Raw genomic sequence first — 23,256 nt, 5'->3', positions numbered from 1 at the left:
CGGGAAATCTTTCCTTTCTCTACGGGTTTACATTTCTTTATCCCGCCCTATTTATGTAAACATAAAAGCCATTGGATAAGTTTATAGCAGTGCTGTTGTTACCTTCATTTTCATTGGATATCACATTTGCCTGTCATTCTTTGGACCACCTACGTTCTCTCAGAGAACAATGCGGAAAAAAGAGGAAGCGCAGCTCATTGGAGGAATCAGATGTAACAGCGATGCTCATTGGCTACTCAGATTGCCGCTTGTGGACTGCATGTTTTGAACATAAATAAGAGCTACGTTCAGCACTCTCTTCCTCAGCAGAGTTTGGAAAGGTCAGAGAGAGTGCGATCGAATCGACAGCTCTCTGACAACAAAGATCTGAGAAGATGGATTTTTAACACCCCTTTTTACCGTGTCTTGTGTATCTGGCGTCGTTATTATGCAGCGTTCTGCACGTTGTTTCTTTCAACCCTAAATAAGATCAATTTAAGCCCCTGTCCGTGTTGCTGAGCGTTTGCTAACTTGGCTTAACCCTTTGTCGTCTTGATCGCACTTGACTGGATCATATTTTCAAGAAGCATCTGACGATCCGCGTCCCTTCAGAAATGGATTTTGATAGTGTTCCAGGCGACATCAGCCCTGTATGTGATCCGTTCAGCACCGGGCCCGAATCAGTCCTCCGACCTCTCCGGTTCTCCTTGCCGGAGCTCGGGGCGAGGGGCTCCCCCTGCCTGAATAACCTGGCCTCCCCCGGACCCATGGCAATGCTGTCCCCCGTGACTAACCTGGCTCTAAACCTGAATAATCTCGCTGTTCTTGGAGGGTGAGTGGGTCTGGGCTATTTCTTTTGCTAGCGAAAAAGTAAACAACTTCAGATGTATTTCCTGGAAATGTTCGAGCCGAGGGCAGATTGCATTTATTGACGTTGTACTGTCCTTGTTATCGAGGCCTGGTGTATTTGTTTATTTTGTGCTGAAACAGACGTTATGCAGTAAGTTAAGTTACATTTCCGTTTTCTAAACCCTTTGCTTTGACTTTTTGTTGCAGGCAATGTGAGACACCAAAGCGGAAGAGAACCTTGCCCCTCCTGAAGATCCCTTCCTTCGCCTCTGATGCCTCCTCCGATGCAGGTTAGTCTGAGAAACCGGCAATTGTATAAACTTTATAGTAGTGACACCTGAGAGTGTGTATGGCAAGCCATTTTAACCATTATTATGTTAAACGAGCTAGTATCTATTGTTACTACCACTTATTGTTTACTAGAAAGCAGCTCAACATGAATTGGTTGTTCACCCAAAAATGAAAATTCTGTAATTTACTCGCCATCAAGTTGTTCCAATCCAAACCTGTATGAATTTCTTTCTTTCTTCTGAACACAGAAGATATTTTGAAGAATTGGTAAACAAACAGTTGATGGACCCCATTGACTTTCATAGTATGGAAAATAAATTATGGAAGTCAATGGGGCCCATCAACTGTTCGGTTACAGACATTCTTCAAAATATCTTTTTTTTTTTTTTTTTTTTCAGCAGAAGAAATATATTCATACAGGTTTGGAACAACTTGAGGGTGTGTAAATTATGACAATTTTCATTTGAGGGAACTATACTTTAAATTAGATGGTAGGGTAGTGGTTCCATATTACTGCCACTTATTTGATTATTAAGCAGTTCAATATGTCTTGTTTTTTTCCATTTTACTAATACTCTTATGTATTCTTTTTAGATATGTAACCATTCAAATAGTTGCTAGTATCGATTGCAGTTGTCAGTGTTAAATAGACAGAATTGCTAATCCAACCTGACCTCATGAGAATTTAATGAGGTGGCAATTTTGTATGAAAATGTGCTGTGATTCTTACAGGATCATGATTGGGGGGAAAACGCATCCATCAGTTTTGCATAAACAAATCGTATGGATGTCATTTAGCCACCAGTCCCCCAAAATGGTTACGAATGGCATGAGTGTGTTGGAATGGCTACTTTCTAAATTGATTCATTAAGGCATTACATATGAGAATAAAAAAAAAAAGCAGTAGTAACTTGTTACTAGCAACACTTCTTGCGTTAAAATTAGTCTCATAAATTGGTACTAGTATTAAACGAAAGCTGTAATTGGCACAAGCACCAATTGGAATGTATACTAGTTGGGCATAATTGCTCACTAATAAAGTTCTACTAACATAAGTGTTAGTTGAAAGGAATGTTAAAGCGATTTGCCGGACTGTGTGTGTGACAGGTCATCCCATTTGGAGTGTGAGCTGTAATCTTTATAGTGTAGGCCTGCTGTATTAACCACTTGTGCATCATCCCCCACTCACCTGTCTCTCCTCCCCCTTCTCCTCAGGTCTTGGGTTAGATTCTCCCAGCCCTTTGGACTCTCTGGATGCTGAGCAGAAGTGAGTATAATTCTTCTGCCTGTTGGTCATCATATCTGACATGTGATATGAAGCTTGGCTAGGATGCTTGGCTTGAGGATTATATATCTAATCTACTCTTTGCTGTTAGATGGCCCTACATCTGCTCAATGTGTCTGTTTTTGCGGATTACCTAGAAGATTATGCTGGCATCCATCACAAATCACTGGATATCTGAGCACGGCACATCCTGTTATTAAAGGGATGATTCACCCAAAAATGAAACTTGAATTTGATGTTTACTCATGCTTAAGTTGTTCCAAACCAGGATGATTTTCCTTTGAGGCACAGAATCTGAGATGTCATTTAGACTAACATTCTGTTTGATTGTTTATAGTGGTCGACCAACAGATTTGTAAAAATTTTTTTTTTTGTTTCTGATTGCTGATATAAGGTGTATACCTTTATTTTTCAAAGATGGTAAAAACACATGGGTAACAATTGCTGAAGTGCAGTTTATATTTGACATTTACTAAATTAGAAATGTTTTAAAAAGGATTATTTGTAGTTAGTAATTTGATTTTGATAAACCAAATCTGTCAAATGTATTCTTCAGATTGCAACATCTTGATTCTGCAAAAGGCAATATGTTGGCCTTGATGTATATCGGTTGACCACTAATTGTATTAAGCAAAAATATACTTTTGGGTGAACCATCCTTTAAGTTGACAGATGTTTGCAAAATCTCTGATATGGGATATACCCTGCATGCATTGAATCTGTGAACATCCCGGCTCTCTGGTAATCTACAGTGTGTGTGACTGCTCCTTTCCAAGACATTTGGTGTCGTTGGGAATCCATTTATCTGCAGCCAGGCCTACAGCTGTTTGTGTTCCTCACACATCAGTGTGTTTGTTGTATGGCGTGTTGCTGAAGGGGGGGCTGGGTGAATAGTGGCACGCTTTTCATGCTCTGTGAGAGCAGGCGTCCGAATAGAGCAGTAATATGTGTGTGTGAGGTAGCCAGGGTTACTAGAGAACCCCCTTTTTAACTCTAATTCCCCCCTCTTCCTATGCTATGAAAGAGACACACTCCTTACCTCCTCCCCCTCAAAACCACCATTTACTCTCCCCCAGCTCCTTTCTCCCAACAAAAGAGATTTGGAGAGGGGGTTAGTGTTGTCTGTGGGCATATGGTAAATTAGAAGAACCCCCCCCCCCCCCCCCCCCAATTCCGCTTAGGGCTGTTTTGCATACAGGTGGGCATCGTGGTGTATTTGTTATATATAGAGTAGTGAGGGGCCTAGTATGGGAGATGAATGAGATGAATTGTCGTCTGGGCTAGTGTTTGGCTGGGGGTGAGAGGAGACTTTGAATACACTAGGAACCGTTCAACAGCATTTTCTTTTTCATCACAGGTTTGAGAAGGCCATGCAGGATGCCACACGAGCGGTTAATGAGTAAGTGGTCATTCACTACAAAGCGGAGGATGCATATGTCTGTTTTGAAAGCTGTACTTCAATTTAATCGCATGTTCTTTTTGTTTGTACAGAAAAATGCCCATTCGCAGGATACACTCTTTGCCAGTAAGTTATTTATTAGTTAGTTATTTCTCTTCTCTAGACTTGTTTGCACACTCCCACTCAAAAGTTTGGGGTCGATAAGATTAAATTTAAGTCTTGTATGCTCACCAAGGCTGCATTTATTTACCTGTAACTATTTCTGTAATGATTTTTTTAATGAATGGCTTGAACTAGAGGGTCATCAATTTAATATCTGGTTTTCTTGGGTACCTGGACACTAACTGGAATCAAAGGAAACAAGGAAGTCGACTCTGCATCATCAAAATTGCAGTACATCCTATAGAAATAAAACCAATAATTAATTTCTCTAATGAAAAATGGCAAACAGAATGGGATCTATATACTATGAAATGAAATGTTGGAAGTTTATATCAAATCGATGGGACCAGATTGTTTATACTCATTGCTAGGGGTATAACGGTACATGTATTCGTATTGAACCGTTTCGGTTCGAGGCTTCCGGTTCGGTACGCATATAAACCGAACAATTCCTTGCCGACAGAATTCGCGCTGGCGCGACCACCAAAACGTTGCGCAACATCAAATGGCAAGCGTAATGACAGTGGAACGAAACTGCGCTACTCATTATGTGCTTCACGGATCGTTTATCAGTTCGGACCAGCAACATCTGTGCAGCGCGCGCCGATCTTGATCAAGCGACACTGTTACAACACAGCGCTAAGATCCAGTAAAGAAAACATTTGAATTCGCCACTGAAGTAATAACATCGCTGCGAGATCTAGTGAGAAGCATTCACATTTCTCCGTTATTAACCGTAGATCTCTATTAGATCAAACAGCGCTGACGTGGACACCAGGAGAAATATTGTGCCGTGAAGGAACTAGTAATACTTTACGTCCACAGACCAGCAACATTCACCATGGATTTAATATAGTAACACTAAAAATAACCAGTTTGGCTGGAATAGTGAAAGGCTTTCAAGTACTTCACACATCTTTTTCCAGCACTTCAAAACTCAAATATTATATAAATAAATATATGAAGAGTTCAGATGCAAAAGCCTCTAAGTCTAAGTGCCATTGGAAATTTTCTTCTAGAATGATCATTTTTATGATGCTTGTATATTTAAGTTCAGTAATTTCACTCAAATGACAATTAATAGGTAATCTTCATTGCCATTTAAGTGAAATTACTGAACTTAAATATACAAGCTTGATAAAAATGATCATTCTAGAAGAAAATTTCAAATGGCTTTTGCATCTGAACTCTTCATATATTTAAATGTTATTTTTAATGTGATGACCAAAACATTATTTGTTCATCCTTCAAAGATGACACCCATTTATAAACTTGGAAGTTTCAAGATGTAGGAAAACTCACACTTATTTAAAAAATATTTTTTCTTTTAACAAATAGGAAATTTCTCTGGCATTTCTTACTTTTTGCTGTATCGAAAATGTACCGAACTGTGACATTAAAACCGAGGTACGTACCGAACCGTGATTTGAGTACCGTTACACCCCTACTCATTGCAGAATAGGCCATTCCAGGATAGGTTTTTTTATTTTTTTTGTATACTAGAATATCCACCAACATGTTCTTTCTGTCAAAACTCTTTTATTGAAGCTGAGATGGCATTAAACAAGCTGTCACTTTTAATCGATGTAACCCATCCTTGCTGAATAAGTTTCTTTAAAAAAAAAAAAAAAACCTCACTGACCTCAAACTTTTGAACAGTTGTAGTAAGTATATTCAGAATTTAACATTGTTTTCCCCTCATTAAAATAATATGATCCTTTTTTCCCCCACTCTTTGTAGCTACCATTTTTGGGTCACAGTCCTAATTTGAAGAGTAAAGAATTGGATCCCTCGCGCTATGGAGTGTGGACTCGTGCACATGGCTGCGACAACAAAGAGAACCTGGCTGAGGTTGGTTTTTGCCGTTTTTTGTAGTTTTACAGGCAGCATATTTATCGAATTATGCTCAAAATTGCTTTTTGCTATACTAAAGTATTTTAAGGTCCCACGCATTTTAACTGTGTGGGAAAGTCATGGGAATTAAGAGGGGCAGGTGTTTGAATAAATGTGATTTTAATTTTCTCTTACGACAATCTTTTTTAATTTTTTTTTTTTTTTTAACAGGAGCACTTTGAGTTCAAGAAGCCTTCCATGCCTGCGTCACGCTTCCGTATGCGGTCCACTGGGGGTGCCAAGGATGCTTTTGCCTGCCGACCCAACTCTGCTCCTGCTTTAATGGTACGACATGTATCCCTGGAAGAGGTCGTAGATGGAATGTGGTTCTTAAGTTACATTTTGATACTGATGTGACAATTAAAAGCTTTGTTCTGTTTCCAGCTTTCCCCTACATCATCCTTTCAACCTGACTCTTCAGATGAGAGCAGTCCCTTTATATTGCGCCGCCCCTCTCTCTCCTGTCTACACGATGATGATGATGATGGCTTCTTGGAGGGGCTTGATGATATGGAGGTGAACTTTCTATTTGCTTTTGTTTTATTCTTACAATTTCGTTTTGATTTTTGAATAACCTTAATGCGTTTATTTGTGTAGAATGACTCCGAGGTTCCTCTTGGAATGGACAGTCTTCTCACAGCTCCTCTGGTGGCTAAACAAAGTACTGAGTATACAGATTCGGTATGTTACACATTTATCAAACAGTCATTTGTTTATCTCTCTTTGATTGGCTTTTTATGGTTATTACATGAAAGTTACCAACCAAACCCACTTTATTGCCCTTAGCCTGTTATTCGCTGCCGTCCACGTGGGCTGTTCCGATCTCCCTCTATGCCAAGCCCGGGAGGGCGTTTCCCATTGAAGAGACCCGAGAGGCCTCAAGATGAGAACACGCCAGTCAGAGTGAAGAGGAGGCGGAGCCTGGCAGGGACACAAGTTGCACCTGCAGAACAAGAGGATGTTATACCTCATCAGGTCAGTCCACACTGGAAAAAATAACTCAAAACAAATGGACTCATCAGCAGCCATAATTTGAGTCCTAACTTTGACCCTTCCCCTTACAGGTTCAAAGATCCAAGTCATTTAATCACTCACAAATTGAAAGAATGTTGGATTCAGATCCTAGTAATGTGATTGGAGATTTCACCAAGGTGAGTGTAAGCCAGGTTTTTTTTTTTAGGGTTGTCAAAAGTACCAGTACTTCAGTACCAAATTTAAAAAAATGTGGCGATATCAGCATTTTTGCAGTACCAGTAGTGCGGAGTACCAGGTATATTCGGTACCCACTGATAGGTGGCTGCTTTCAAACGCTTCTGTGTGTAAGCACTCTGTGAAGAGCGTCAAAGCTTTCTAATTGCATGTTTTTGAAGCGTTGAGCATAGTAGCCAATCGCAGACATATCTGTTAAAGGGATAGTTCACTTTGAAATTAATTTGATCTGTTTTAGCTTACCTCAAGAGCATCCAAGATGTAGGTGTCTTTTGTTTCCGCAGTAGTTTCCATTTTGATATTTTTAGGTCAAACCGTTCTTGTCTGTCAGTCATATAATGCAGGTCTATGGTAACTTTCTCAAAGAGCATGCACAGAGAAGTCCAAATTAAACATGATTTAATGACTCGTAAATGTAAGTACACATTGATGGCCTAAGACACGAAACGAGCGGTTTGTGTGAGAACGAACAGTATTTATATCGTTTTTACCTCTTGTAACCACAGCCACGTCCAAGTGATCTGAGGGCGCGGGCGCTTCGGTCTGTGCGTTACAAGAGGTAAAAACGATATAAATACTGTTCGTTTTCTCACACAAACCGCTCGTTTCGTGTCTTAGGCCATCAATGTGTACTAACATTTACGAGTCATTAAATCATGTTTAATTTTGACTTCTCTGTGCATGCTCTTTGAGGAAGTGACCATAGACCTGCATTATATGACTGACAGACAAGAACAGGTTTGACCTAAAAATATAAAAATTGAAACTACTGTGGAAACAAAGACACCTACATCTTGGATGCCCTTGAGGTAAGCTAAAACATATCAAAAATTTATTTCAAAGTGAACTATCCCTTTAAGTGTGTGAATGCAATGGCCAATCAGGTGTTTAAGTTAAGTCAGAATCTGCTCGACACCGCCGGAGTTTTCATTCACTGCATGCTTGCACTGTTCGGCACTGAAATTGTAACAGTATTTAAAAGTGCAATTTCAACATGAAACTGTAATGAAATACCGACAGTGATATAACCATAGCAACAGACTGGACAAAACAATCTGATACTTTAAAAATAGATCTGTGCATTAAGTCTTGTAGTGTAACTGCAAACTAATAGACCTGTCACTTGTTCTAGGGAATGTGCAATGTGTTTTTGTCCTTCATTATTACTAACTATTCACTTACTTTTTATATGAAGGCTCCTGCGCTACCCACGGTAGAAGGAAAACACCAAGAATTGAAATACATCACTCCAGAGATTGTAAGTTTTAGCGTTTTAGATTTAGCATATACATTTCAAATGCAAGTCCATACAAAACAAGCAGTTGCATGATCATCAACAGACCAGCAAAATGTGTCGTTGTCAATACAAAGTATGTGCATTGGCATCTTTCACATAATCTCATTCTCTGTTAACATCTTTTTCTTTATTTTCAGATGGTTAAAGCAATGACCGGACAATACAGCGATCTGGTTGAGAGGCTGTTTGTCATTGACTGCCGTTATCCGTATGAATATGATGGCGGCCATATTAAGGTGAGACTGTTGCTTGTGATTTAACTTTGGTGCAAGTTGCTTGCAGTAATATTTGTATGGGGCAAATTTTGATGACTCATCTTTGCCCTCCTTTCAGGGTGCTCTTAACCTCCATCAAGAGGATCAAATTGAAGACTACTTTTTGCAGAATCCTATTCTCTCGGAATGCCCAGAGAAGCGTGTCCTGCTGGTTTTCCACTGTGAATTTTCATCTGAACGCGGCCCACGGATGTGCCGCTACGTTCGAAAAAGAGATCGAGATTTGAATGAGAAGGAGTACCCCAACCTCCATTACCCTGAACTCTATATCCTGAAGGGAGGCTACAAAGACTTTTTCCCGCTTCACAAGGTATGTGCAATTTCACAATGCAACACTTCCTTTGTGTTTCCTATATATCGAAGTTGTTTCCATTTTTATTTATATGTTTTTGTTTCTTAATTTCAAGCTGCTAATGTGTGCTTTGTTTTCTTTTCCCTTCTGCAGTCGGTGTGTGAACCTCAGGCTTATAGGCCGATGCATCATGAAGACTATAAAGAAGATCTGAGAAAGTTCCGTCTTAGGAGCCGCACTTGGGCTGGAGAACGCAGCAAGAGAGACATGTACAGCCGTCTCAAAAAACTTTGAGACGCATGTGCTCACAATCCCTCATAATTCTGCTGCCTTTACTTGCTCAAATGCTGCCCTCACACATGAGACTGCAGAGTCCTGATTAGGTGTTTGCTGGGACTTGCTCTGTGAGAGGGACTTGTTCTGAGGGTTTGGTATTGATTTAGTATTGCAAACTCAAATGAGGCAGAGATGTTACTATGCATCTCCACCTGGTTTGGTTTGATAAACTGCCATTATTCACCACCCTCATCTTCCATTTGAAGCACACAGCTACATGTCACTGCCATCTATTACACATACACTTTTTTTTTTTTAATTTTTTTTTTAATTTACTAACCTGTATTTTTATTCCCCCACTGGTCTGTCCTAACTCATGTCAGATTTCAATTATTTACTCTTAACTTGCTTTTTTCCCCTCCTAATGAGCACTTTTTAAAGTTGTTGTGGTGAATAAGTGCTTTTATGCGTTCATTTTGCCCCCTTTCTCACATTTGGTCAGTTGCCCAATGATATAGAGCAGGAGAACCAATTAATATTCCATTTATTGTATAAATTGGTTTACGCGTTCTGAATTTCTCAATTATGTATATTTTCATATCACAGAATAATGATTTTAATTATTTTTACCCCCTAAATGTTAGAAGTATGTATAGCTCCCTGGTGACATATTGGTTTCACTGTCAAATTTATTTTTTCTTTTTTGACTGACAGCTTTAACTCAGGGGCAGAATCCTGACTTTTGCTGCTGGTCAGCAAGTGATGACCACATCCGTGTTCACCAAAGTGTTCTAAGACGAGATTTAGTTCTAATTGTCCATAACCCATTGACAGTTGAGTTACAATTCTCTCTCCCGCAAGTGTGTTTTGTCAATTTTATCTTCCTGAGTGTGTTTTATTGGTCATGTGTGACTGAGAGGCTGGTTTATGTGTTCCTGAATAAACTTGGAGTTTGGGGTGTTAACTCTTTGCTGAATCATGTCTTTATCTCTTAGCTTTGTGTGCTGTTATTCATTGGTAAAGGGGGTTGGGTCACTTGTGTTTCAAATATACCGGTCTTGTAGGGACCTTAAATGTGGTTAGCCAAGCACCAGCACGTGTTTCTGCACACGTGTGCATTCCAAAGCCATTCCACAAAGGAGGAGGCGGCCGTTCCCTAACGGCCTGGCATAGTGTCAGACCTGTTCATGCACGAATGTTTTTGTTTGTTTAAGTGTTTTTGGGGACTAATCTCAGTATGAGCAAAGAAGAAATTTAAAGTTTTACAACTGTAAAAAAAAAAAAAAAATCAATTAGATGAATTGTTCCATATTTTAAGGCAAAACTATTGCATGTAATGCTCAGTTTTGAGAGTCCTTCAGACTAATGGATTATTTTATTACACTTTATTACTATATATCTATTCGTTTGTTATCGATAGTTAACCCAAAAATGAAAATGGTCATTTACTCACCTTCAAGTTGTTCCAAACCTATGAGTTTCTTCTGCTGAACGCAAAAGATATTTTAAAGAATGTTGGTAACCAGAGAGTTGACGGTAGCCATTGACTTTCTCATTATTTTTCTTCCTGCCATTGAAGACGATGGTTATCGTCAACTGTTTAACAAATGTTTTATTTTTGGGCGAACTATCCCTTTAAGGCCTTTTTCTCAAAATGATTTTTTTCTCATGCACTGAGCCAGACATCTCCACTTGACCAAACTTTATAGTTATATTACTCTCATATATTTGTTTGTTCATATTTCACAACCATTTCCTTGATTTATAACATTTTATTCATATTTCATGGTGAAAATGTCAACAGCATTTTCTGATTCATGGAGTGATAAAACAACTTTTCAGAAAACTTTTAATACAGAATTATCTTTATCTGTTGAACTGTATTCACCAATGGTGAACAGTAACTCTTTGCAATAAGGTGCCTGCGTAATGTATATATATTAAGTGAATTGCTTTAAAATGATCCATTCAGTATGTTTTGCGTGCTGGAGTTAATGTCTAATCTTTTCCTTTAAGTTTGAAGGCTGAAACTGCAGGTTTTGTTTCCCTCTTTGGATATTTAGTTTTAGTTCCACCACAGAGAGCCAACCAGCAAAAAGACCAATATGAGTAAGAGGATCTTACGCATACTGAGTTTCCATTGGCAATGTGTTTCTGTTTGATTAGCCCGCCTCTGAATCTAAAAATTACAAGAATTGCCATCATTGTAACCACATCCTAGCGCTTTTGCAGCAGTAAGATCCTCTAAATGTGGCCTTGGCTTTTGTTTCCTGTCTTCCTGTATCTTCAGTTAAACCTTTTATTTCATCCATTATCAGCTGGGGAGGCTATCAGTCTAGTCTCAGTCTTGTTTCTTCTAACATAAGAACATTGATTCTTCTTTTGTGATCTCGCAGTAAAGGTTGTGTGCTGGATATCACACTGACTTTATGTGGTGTGTTTATGTAAGGTCAGTGTTGCAGGAAGTGGGGGGAGATGTGTGTCCTCCTCCCTCATGGTTTAAGTGAGCATGACGAGCAGTTGTTAAGCAAAACAGCTGTTCTTTGTGTGTGTCCAAGCGCATGTGTTTGAATACGTCCAACTTATTCTGCATGCGTAGATTCGTTGTTTAACATGTACGCATTGGAGAATATCTCTGTGTATATTTGAGCTCGTTGGGCAAATAACTATATGCAGGTACAGATTTGTTACAATTTACATACCTCAAAGATCACACTGAAGAATGTAAATCCAGATTAGTTGCTGTAGATCTGCATATTTTGTATTTTGTATACAATATACACTCACCGGCCACTTTATTAGGTACACCTGTCCAACTGCTCGTTAACACTTAATTTCTAAGCAGCCAATCACATGGCGGCAACTCAGTGCATGTAGACATGGTCAAGACAATCTCCTGCAGTTCAAACCAAGCATCAGTATGGGGAAGAAAGTTGATTTGAGTGACTTTGAACGTGGCATGATTGTTGGTGCCAGAAGGGCTGGTCTGAGTATTTCAGAAACTGCTAATCTACTGGGATTTTCACGCACAACCATCTCTAGGGTTTACAGAGAATGGTCCGAAAAAGAAAAAACATCCAGTGAGCGGCAGTTCTGTGGGCGGAAATGCCTTGTTGATGCCAGAGGTCAGAGGAGAATGGCCAGACTGGTTCGAGCTGATAGAAGGGCAACAGTGACTGAAATAACCACTCGTTACAACCGAGGTATGCAGCAAAGCATTTGTGAAGCCACAACACGCACAACCTTGAGGCGGATGGGCTACAACAGCAGAAGACTCCACCGGGTACCACTCATCTCCACTACAAATAGGAAAAAGAGGCTACAATTTGCAAGAGCTCACCAAAATTGAACAGTTGAAGACTGGAAAAATGTTGCCTGGTCTGTTGAGTCTCGATTTCTGTTGAGACATTCAGATGTTAGAGTCAGAATTTGGCGTAAACAGAATGAGAACATGGAACCATCATGCCTTGTTACCACTGTGCAGGCTGGTGGTGGTGGTGTAATGGTGTGGGGGATGTTTTTCTGGCACACTTTAGGCCCCTTAGTGCCAATTGGGCATCGTTTAAATGCCACGGCCTACCTGAGCATTGTTTCTGACCATGTCCATCCCTTTATGGCCACCATGTACCCATCCTCTGATGGCTACTTCCACCATGTCACAAAGCTCTAATCATTTCAAATTGGTTTCTTGAACATGACAATGAGTTCACTGTACTAAAATGGCCTCCACAGTCACCAGATCTCAACCCAATAGAGCATCTTTGGGATGTGGTGGAACGGGAGATTCGCATCATGGATGTGCAGCCGACAAATCTGCGGCAACTGTGTGATGCCATCATGTCAATATGGACCAAACTCCCTGAGGAATGCTTCCAGCACCTTGTTGAATCTATGCCACGAAGAATTGAGGCAGTTCTGAAGGCAAAAGGGGGTCCAACCCGTTACTAGCATGGGGTACCTAATAAAGTGGCCGGTGAGTGTATATATATAAGATGACCCCCCCACCCCCACTTAATTTTTTTTCTCCTGACCATAGATGACACAAAAACACATATCAGAACTTTTGATGAATGGCTATGCTGTGCACATCACTATTGTATTGTCTATATGTATGAGAAACAGCCTGTTCAGTGAAATCTAATTTACATACGGGTATAGAATAAAGGAACCTGAACATCAATGTTTTTAGATTTGTGGAATAAAAGTTATAGTCTTTATTTGGAAGTAAAAATATCAAATTTGACCCGTGGTAAGATAAGCCCACATTGTTCTTAAAAGGGGCATGTATGTATATATATATATATATATATATATATATACATATTGGTCCACTACTCACGCCTTTATCTTAGGATACATTTACATTTGCGTTTTTTATTTATTTAAAAGTTTATTGAATTTGTATGGCTATAAACTATAAAGCACATCAGAATCACTCAAGTCAAATCAATATTTATGTCCCAAACATTGCAAAAAAATGTAGTAAGAGTTAGACACATCAGTTCAACAGGTTCAACAGCACTCAAGAGCGCCATCTAGAGTTGAAAGCGGAACTGCGCAATGATCAGCTGATTCACAGTCATGTGACCAAATACGGAAATAATAATGCAGAGTTTGTCCACAATGGCAGAATGACACTTTGACACAAATTTATTACAAGTTTATCATACAGCGGACACCTTTTTCTCCTGTGTCAGCAAGTCTGGTAATTGTGTCTGTATTCTTATGGTCTTTATGAAATGTTAAATCAGATATGGTGCTGTGTTTCTTAATCCACACGGTGTGCCCGGTGAGCGCCCTGTCCGCAGGCGAGATCCGGATACTGTACGCACGTGTATTCGGACCAGAGACCGGAGATGGTCGTGATTACACACCGGAGCAGAGGCGACTGATGCAGAAAGAGAAACTCCACGTGGTAGCAAGGTGAGATGATAAAACAATTTACCAATCGCAGAGAAGATTTCCACAACTGCCCGCCCGACAATTAACGCTAAATTAAATAACAATGAGCACAAAAACTTAGCCCATATCCTATTTATTCAATTTCGTACCTAGCGTTACCCACTTAAGTCAAATCAAATCAGTCAAACCTACAAAATGTTTATGTAAAACGTTAATAACAAAGGTCACCATCAAATCAAAATTGACAAATCTTATTTGTATGGAATATTTCATCACATTTTTTATTTTAAATACATGTGCCGGCCCTCAATCTTTTAGCAAAATAACTTTCCCTCCGTTTTGTAATGACATCTCTGATGACGTGTTTACTGGCGCTAGGGCAGGACAACCTGTCGGGAAATCACAGCAATAGCAAACCACAACGGTCTCACAATCGAAACAATTCCAGATGGACAAAATCAAGTCCTGCCCTTTTTCTTCTTTGAGAATCCGTTTACTCGGATAAACGTCACAATAGGGAAGAAAAAACTAACTTTAGTTTCATGCAAACTTGAATACAAAGGCTGCGTCCGAAATCCTTACTCTCTTGAGCAGGTACTTGTTTTGAGTAAGTAGGCTTCATTGTGACAGTCAAGAAAGTACATTATATATTATGAATGTAATCTGGATGTACTATATTCGCCATGTTTTCATTATCATGTGATACCAGGGTCAGTTGCTTTGCTTCACTGATATATTCACAAATCCTCTAGCTTGGCCTCATGGGATACATCCCAATGTTTATGTTTATTATATGGATATTTTCTATTGACTTACTAAATTACATATATGTAATCTATAATACCATGATGAAAAGGAGGCAGGATGAAGAATATCTTATATTTCCTGCCCCCACCACAAAAGGACAAAACAAAACAAATAAACCCAACATATCAAAAGACTCAGCATATCAAGTCCCCGTCAATACATGATGATAACTAATGAAACAAACCAGAAACCAAACCATCAACCTGAAACAGATTTCCAAAGCAAAAGCAAACCATGATCAGAACCATCATCATCATCATCATCAATTTCTATAAATATGAATCCAAAACAAAAGCAAACCATGATCACAACCATCATAATCATCATCATCAACTTCTATAAGTGTTCATACAAATCCATTGTTTTCTCTTTAAATCTTTTTTTAAACTGAAATATATTTTTACATTGCTTTAGTTCATTTTGCAAAGAATTCCAAACTTTCACTCCCACCAAGTACACATTAGTTTTGCTGTTGTCCTTGCAGTTTGATACCTAAAATGTCCCTTTCTTCTTCCTTCATTTTCTATAAGGATAAACAAGCGTTAAAGGTTTGTGGGCAATACTCTGTCTTTTGCTTTAAACATAACAATAAGTGTTCGTAATTCGACCAATTCTTTAAATTTTAACAATTTAGAGCCAAAAAATAAGGCATTTGTATGCTCTCTATATTCTGTTTCAAATATAATTCGTATGACTCTCTTTTGTAATAGAAAGAGTGACCTTGTATTGCTTTGGTATGTGTTTCCCCACACCTCCACACAGTAGCTGATGTAGGGCAACACCAGTGCACAATACAAGCTTCTCAATGCCTTATAATCTAACACATGTTTTACCTTATTTAATACAAAAATACTCTTGGACATCTTTTTTGTATGTGTGAGATATGTGGTTTCCAAGTCAATCCTTCAATCCTTCATCGGATGGCCACATAAAGTGTCCATCCTATGCACACATCAGAATCTCGCCGGAAGTAGTCCGTCATCCGGGTACTTTTTGCCTGCTCTTTTATGAGCACTGTGAATTCGGACACACTATTCTTGTCACAATACTGTTTTTGCCTACTATATATAGTAGAGAAGTATGTGATTTCGGATGCAACCCAAGTATCTGCATTATCAATAACTCCAGTAACGATGGTATTATGTCAGTACCTATGGTACATGTTGTTTGTGTGAGGAACAATAATCTCTTTTTCTGCCCTTCCTCTCTCTTAGACAGGTGAGGAGTGCGGTGGCTCTGAGTAGGGAAGCCTCAGGCAGTCTGTGCACTGAAGCTGTGCTGGGTGAGGAGGCTGTAGCTCTGGGGGAAGCTGACAGGGGGGTGTTTTCCCTGGGCAATGCCGAGCTGTTTCCAGACAGGAGTGTTGTTCTGTGGCTGGGGGTGCAGTCACTAGCATTCACTCTTGTCTGCAGACCACACGAGAACCTTCTGCTCGCGGAGGGAGCGCTTCGCAACATTGCACGTCACTGCCTGGAGGAGCTTCGTCTGCTGGGACCTGGTGCTGAGGTGAGGTTTTCTAGGACTAAAGACCTGTTAAAACTAAGGACGATAAAGGTATAGTTCTAAAAATCGTTTTAGATATATAAAAAAATTTAGCAAAGTCCACACCACAACTATAACGATGACGGCACAGAGGAACGATACTGTTGAAATCACGTTATTTTCCCAGCTGATGAACGATAAAAACACTGACAGCCAATCAGCATTCATTCTGCTTTTAAAGTGACATACAAAAATAAACAGAACTACTATGCGCTGGTGTGGATGCTGATATAGTTATCATTAGAGTTATCTTTATAGTTAGCGTTAAGTTCCTTTCTCGCTAAAGGAAGATAACTATAATGATAAAGATATAGCTTTAAAAATCATTCTGAATTCAAAAGAATAGCCACACCACAACAATAACAGTAACGGCACAGAGGAGCGATATCGTTGGAATCCTTTTTAGTACTTTTTAAAAATTATAAAAGATAAAAACATTGACAGCCAATCAGAATCCATCCTGCTTTAAAGCGTTTGAGCATTTAAAGCGCTTGAGCATTTAAAGCGGCAGGCGACAAAATTTATTATAATGTTTATAATAAACAGAACATTGTGCGTTGGTGTGTCTGCTAATATAGTTGTGTATAGTTATCGTTCTTGGTGTGAACAGGCTTTTATGAATATTGTATTAGCTTGCTCAGATAAACGTGACTATTACTACTGAAGTACTTGGGGTTCAAGACTTAATGAAGCTAAACCTAAACTTAATGAAATTGTTAGCAAAACAATGAGTGATACCATAGATCTCATGGCTTGTTGAGGAGAGGTGTGCTATAACAGCCAAAAATGAATGCTGTTCTGTTGTTTGCCACTAATCGCATCTCTTTACTGATTCCTTTCCTCTATCAGTTCCTTCATGGGAAAAATATTCACATTATAATCATTTTATGCCACTTTTTAATACACTTACATATGTGACATCCAGTAGTTCTTTCAGTCAATAGTTATTGTAGGATCTTGTCTGTGTGCATGCATGTACATGTTTGTATGTGTTGTCTGTTTACTTGTATGTTTGGGTGCAGGTGTAATGCAAAATGTATCCAATAAATGGAGGATATACACTACCGGTCTGTAAGATTTTGTAACGTTTTTGAAATAATTTTCTTATACTCGACAATGCTGCATTGATATATTTGATCAAAATATTATTACAATTTAAAATAACTTACATTTTAAAATATTTTAAAATGTCATTCCTGTGATGACAAAGCTGAAAATAAAAATAGCATTTATTTGAAATAGATTTTTTTTTCTCAACAATGTAACAGTTGTACATGTCTTTACTGTCACTTCTGATCAACTTATTGGGTCCTTCGTGTATAAAAGCATTCATTTATTTGAGAGACTCAAAACTTTTGAATGGCAGTGTAAAAAAACAACGTTATTCTTGTTGTGTGTTTGAGTGACTGTCGAGTGAATGTGCCTGAGATGTTTGGTGTTTTCATCATGTCATTAAATAGATTCATGCAGTTTTAAGATTCTGAAAATGACTTTTGTTATAGCTGAACTGAACCTCTATTGAATTCCCATAATCTTATGAAGAAGTAGACAGAGTGTAATATTTTCTTATGTCTGCTGGCCTAGTTTCTTTCCACCAATATGCCTGAAAGTGGACACAATTGAAATAAGGATATGCATCTCATTCTGTATGAGATACATGTTAGGCTGTTGATTACACTGTAATAAATACATCCATAGAAAAGCAACCCAATGAGCTCAGGGGTATTTTCTTCAGACGTTTACTTCAGAATTATATAATTTTTATGTATTTACTGTATGACTAAGGCCAGACTTATTGTCAGGCAGTGAACAAAGAAACGCATTCAAAATAGGCAGACCGCCAAGCTATTGATTATTTGACACTACTCCTTTTTTCCTCTGTCTGACTTAGCTGTTATTTTCAGGTGTTGCTGAAAAGTGATCGAGTGGACGCATTGTTGCACAGACTCCTTCCTCATGGTCAGCTCCTCTTCCTCAACCACCGGTTTGCCTTCAGCCTGGATAAAGAGATAGCGAGCTACGTGAGCAAATGAAAGAGTGTGTGTTTTTGGTTGAATCACATTGGTGAGCCATTTGCCATATATTCAGAGGGTAATGTATATAAATATGCCTGATAAATACAGGATGTTCCGATTTAGGAGATTTGAAGGAACTACTTCTCCTTTGAAGGTGAAATGCACACTTCCACGGTTCAAAGAAGGCATTTGAAAAGTAGATGTACCCAATGTGTATTTTGAGGAAACCACACCAAAAAAGCAGTACAGCTTATAATACCCCGGTGAGAGATTATTCAGGTGTAAAAGGCCCATTCAAGTAAAGCCATTTACACTTTTGATCGTGCAGGCAGAATGACTTTCGAGTACCTGATTAACTGTTCCCAAATGGTCAATTGATAACATTGTTCATTGAGTTTCAAGTTAATTGAAGTCTGAATTTATATTGTTATATATTATATTATTACTGTCTGGATGGGTCAAAATAAAACCATTGCATTATTTACTGGCTCTCCTCTAGAGGGCAGTGTTGCGTTTTATTAATTGCTATGTTCTGCTTCTGTCCAAGTGCATGGCAATTTGAATAATCCTGTAACACTTTTGTCTAAAATAATTCAATAGTTCGCAGCAGTGTGTCTGCCAACAGATCTGAGATGTCTGATTGACAAGGCCATATGTCACATTCATATCTAGGCCAACAGAGCAATAACACAATTCATGGAAATGCATTTTTAGCGCTGCTTTCCTCTGATTTAATAATAACGAGTTGCCTGTGTCATCATGCTGCGCTGGGAATGAAGGGAGGGTGAGGATGTCCTCTTATAGTAAGTGTGAGGCTAGTCATAACTCACAAGTACCATGGTTCAATATGTTAACTGGTGGGGGTGAGGGTTTTCTGGTTTCCTTGTGTCAGCTGCCTTAAAGGGATACTCCACTTTTTTTGGAAATAGGCTCATTTTACAACTCCCCCAGAGTTAAACTGTTGAGTTTTACCGTTTTTGAATCCATTCAGCCGATCTCCGGTTCTGACTGTACCACTTTTAGCATAGCTTAGCATACATCATTGAAGTGGACAAGACCATTAGCAGTTCTCAAACAAAAATCACCAAAGAGTTTCAACATTTTTCCTATTTAAAACTTGACTCTTCTGTAGTTACATTGTGCACTAAGACCGACGGAAAATGTAAAGTTGCGATTTTCTAGGCTGATATGGCTAGGAACTATACTCTCATTCCTGCGTAATAATCAAGAAACTTCACTGCCGTACCATGAGAGCAGCAGGCGTAATGATATGATGCAGCGCTTGAAAATAGGCCACCTTCCGTCAACACAACGGAACTATTTTCAGGCGCTGCGTCATATCATTACGCCTGCTGCACTCATGGTACGGCAGTAAAGTTTCTTGATTATTACGCAGGAATGAGAGTATAGTTCCTATAGTTCCTCAGCCTAGAAAATCGCAACTTTACATTTTCCGTCGGTCTTAGTGCACGATGTAACTACAGAAGAGTCAAGTTTTAAATAGGAAAAATATCGAAACTCTTTGGTGATTTTTGTTTGAGAACTGCTAATGGTCTTGTCCACTTCAATGATGTATGCTAAGCTATGCTAAAAGTGGTACCGCCAGAACCGGAGATCGGCTGAATGGATTCAAAAACGGTCAAACTCAACAGTTTAACTCTGGGGGAGTTGTAAAATGAGCCTATTTCCAAAAAAAGTGGAGTATCCCTTTAACAAACTATGTGAAGTTGGTATTCCTCTCACATCTAGCAGGACAAGAGCCCATTAAGGCTATACACTATAACTGTCAAGTGTTGTTCAGGCATTCACATCGAAAGAACCTATAACACATTAGCATGGCATTACCAGGGCATTTGTATTGAAGGTGTATGTGCTCACAGATAACTCAAATCTCACGCAGCATTTCTGTACATTTTTAAACCTTGTTTTCTTGAAGTACACTCAATTTTAAGCTTGTTTTTTGTGAAAGAAAGAATTGTTATTTAGTTTTTCATCACCGATTTTCACAACTCTCTTACCATGAAGGCTTAGCAACAAAAAAACTCCAGTTTAATTCTATGTAAACACGGTCTCCAATCTCCATATCTGAAAACAGCTCTTTGCAGCATTCACACATGAGTTGTGATTGTGTTGTTGCAAAACGTGCTGCACATGATGTTAAGATTTGGGATCTTGTTACAAATTACCACCTTTAAAGCTCATGGGCTCATGGGAAGTTTGACTTAAGTCCATTGTGCACATGCCACTCAGATATAGATTATTTTATATGATTTTACAGATTCTCTTTATAGCTCTTCATATTCCTCTCACAAACACATTGTTGTCTTTTCAAAACAGTAAATGCTAGACAATTTGTCCTTTGGCTACTCTGTTGTTCCCACTGTCAAAAAAACCCACAACAATATTTAGTGTGTTATTCATTCCAATATATTCATCATTCATCACAAGAGGTTCAAAAAGCCTTGGTTTTAAATTTACGCTTGCAAAACACAAATGCAATTATTACTGAAATCATAGAGCATTTCTCGGCACATTTGGATCCACTTCAGCTGTGAAATCTGTTATTCAGCTGTCTGATGATTCTGTCCTAAATTGGGGAATATTTTTCTCGCAGGTCTTGATGAAAGCCTCAAGTAATCACAATTAAATTGCGCTTCAGTTTGTGCTGAGTCTCAGGTCTAACCGTAGTAGTGTTATTACTACTGTCTGTCACTCTCGTTTCCCCCCTCATAATAAAATCTCTAAAATTTAGGTGTACATTTCCCTCGAGAATAATTTTTTTTAATTGAACCTTCAAATAGTGGTAAACCTTGCATTATGGAATATAATCCTATAGCTAAATGAAGCATAGATATAAAACTTTGACAAAATGCATTAATTTTAATTGTAATTTTATATAATTCAGTGCTTGTTAAATGATAGTATGGCCACTGTAAAAAAAAGTTTCTGCCTTAAATTTTTAAGTACAATCAACTTGGATGTTTAAGTCATTTCAACTTAAATTACATTGAACTGACTTTAAAAATGGAAAACAGTTGAAAATTGCTTAACTTTTTTTGGTGAGTTAAAGCAATGTAAAAACATATGTTGTCATAACTTATTTATCATATACTTTTTACAGTGTAGATGTAACAAACATTAGTTTAATCCTGGCAGAACTTATATCCTGGGCTATATTTACATCCAAAGTTATTCCCATTAAAATTACGTAGAGACAATCTGCGCACAGGAAACAGTTTTCACATTAAAAATCCATTTTTTTCAGTAGATTTTGAGTTTTTAAGGATCACAGTGCATGGTTCCAGGTTTCCTACTGTTTTTCTTTTGTTGTGTAAATGACTGATACATGCTTCCTCTGCCATTTTCTACATCACAACTCCTACATACTTCCCCTGAAAGGTAGGATGTTTTTATTTCTGTCTTTTTTAGTGTTTTAGAATAATGAAATCCAATATTCAGCATTCAAGAACAAACAAAGTTATGCAGTTAGTGTGTGTTTGAGGTTCAGACTGTGAGTCCACAACTGAACTTCAAACTAAATTGGAATTACGTCTCATTTAGACTCGTATTCCTGAAGACAGTGGGTGTCTTTGAATTTTTCCACTGACCATTTTTTATCAATGAAAGCCAATGAGGGCTTTAGGGAGACATTAGTGAAACATTTGTTGTGAAGTTAAAAGGGGGAGAAAAAAAAAAAGCATGAAATAAGTCTCCGCTGTCAGATCTTCCCACCTCCATTTCCTGGTTTACTCCAGTGTCGTGATTCTTTTTTTCTTTTGTAACTGAACAGCAGGATTTTCCTTTCAGAAGAAGGCAGAGACAGAATCATTTATTCAACACTTTGAACAAAGATGTCTGCTCAGAAACTAGATTTTATGTAAACATCCATAGAGGGTTTGGAGTCGTTGCATAGATGCTGCAGGGTTATTATCTAACTAAAACCAAAAGCAGAACAACATTTTCGTTACTTGGAATAAACTGAATGTTAACTGAATTAAATAATATATACTAACAAATATATAATATATATAATAACAAAACTTAGTGTAAATAAAGCAGTATTTTTTTTTAACAAACACGATAAATGTAACTATTTAAAAAATATATGTTTTGTTATAGGCGTAGGTTTTGTAGCAGTACCACAACTTGTGACGCCACAGAGTTTGTTGGCTTAATAACAAAATATTTATTATAATAGCCAACTGTACATTTATTATTAAGTATCTTTTTTTTATTAATGCATAGTTTCGATATTTCTGTCGTTAATTTTTTTTTTTTTTTTTTTGCTTTTATTAGGCTATTAGTTGCTGGAATCGTTGCTAGTAATAGATAAACTCATATCTGTCACCAAATAGACCAATGGGCTCCATTGCTGATTAAAAGTAGGTGAACAAAAATAAATCGGGACTCCAGGGCTGCGTCCGAAATCGCATAAGTAGGTTCTTATTTTGTATAAGTACTTCATAACCGCTAAAAAAAGTATGTTCTATATAATATGAGTGTGTGTATGAATGTAATGAATGAACTACATTCGCCATGCTGTCATTACGTGCCCTGCAGCGTCAGTTACGTTGCTTCACTGCCATTCATAAATCCTATTTGAATTCTTGATGAATGTGAAAGAATAAATGCACTATTATTGTTTGATGCACACAGCTTGACTCATTTTCTCACATTGCTGATTACACAACACATGACCTTTATTTGAATATCTATATATATAATAGACTATATATAAACATAACTTGTTACATTTACATTTAATTATTTAGCAGACGCTTTT

General features: G+C 38.2%; 2 protein-coding genes across 2 annotated transcripts; both read left to right on the top strand.

The window, feature by feature from the left end:
- The first annotated feature begins 295 nt into the window (after nucleotides 1-295).
- On the top strand, nucleotides 296-10,171 carry cdc25b (cell division cycle 25B). Its single transcript, XM_056248025.1, has 15 exons — nucleotides 296-811; nucleotides 1,036-1,118; nucleotides 2,335-2,386; nucleotides 3,762-3,803; nucleotides 3,896-3,929; nucleotides 5,706-5,816; nucleotides 6,030-6,143; nucleotides 6,243-6,374; nucleotides 6,456-6,539; nucleotides 6,645-6,833; nucleotides 6,923-7,009; nucleotides 8,263-8,325; nucleotides 8,502-8,600; nucleotides 8,698-8,949; nucleotides 9,085-10,171. Exons 1-15 carry the CDS (start codon nucleotides 594-596, stop codon nucleotides 9,223-9,225), a joined length of 1,701 nt encoding a protein of 566 aa, XP_056104000.1. The 5' UTR covers nucleotides 296-593; the 3' UTR covers nucleotides 9,226-10,171.
- A 3,723-nt stretch (nucleotides 10,172-13,894) lies between these two features.
- Nucleotides 13,895-18,689, top strand: ap5s1 (adaptor related protein complex 5 subunit sigma 1). The gene is made up of 3 exons (XM_056248030.1): nucleotides 13,895-14,130; nucleotides 16,131-16,422; nucleotides 18,363-18,689. Exons 1-3 carry the CDS (start codon nucleotides 13,961-13,963, stop codon nucleotides 18,489-18,491), a joined length of 591 nt encoding a protein of 196 aa, XP_056104005.1. The 5' UTR covers nucleotides 13,895-13,960; the 3' UTR covers nucleotides 18,492-18,689.
- Nucleotides 18,690-23,256: the final 4,567 nt, after the last annotated feature.

The sequence above is a fragment of the Rhinichthys klamathensis genome, unplaced genomic scaffold (genome assembly GCF_029890125.1).
Source record: "Rhinichthys klamathensis goyatoka isolate OS25496 unplaced genomic scaffold, OSU_Roscu_1.1 h1tg000053l_1, whole genome shotgun sequence".
In the NCBI taxonomy this organism is placed as follows: domain Eukaryota; kingdom Metazoa; phylum Chordata; class Actinopteri; order Cypriniformes; family Leuciscidae; genus Rhinichthys; species Rhinichthys klamathensis.
The sequence above is the reverse complement of the archived record's forward strand: the minus strand, read 5'-3'. Positions and strand labels throughout refer to the sequence as shown.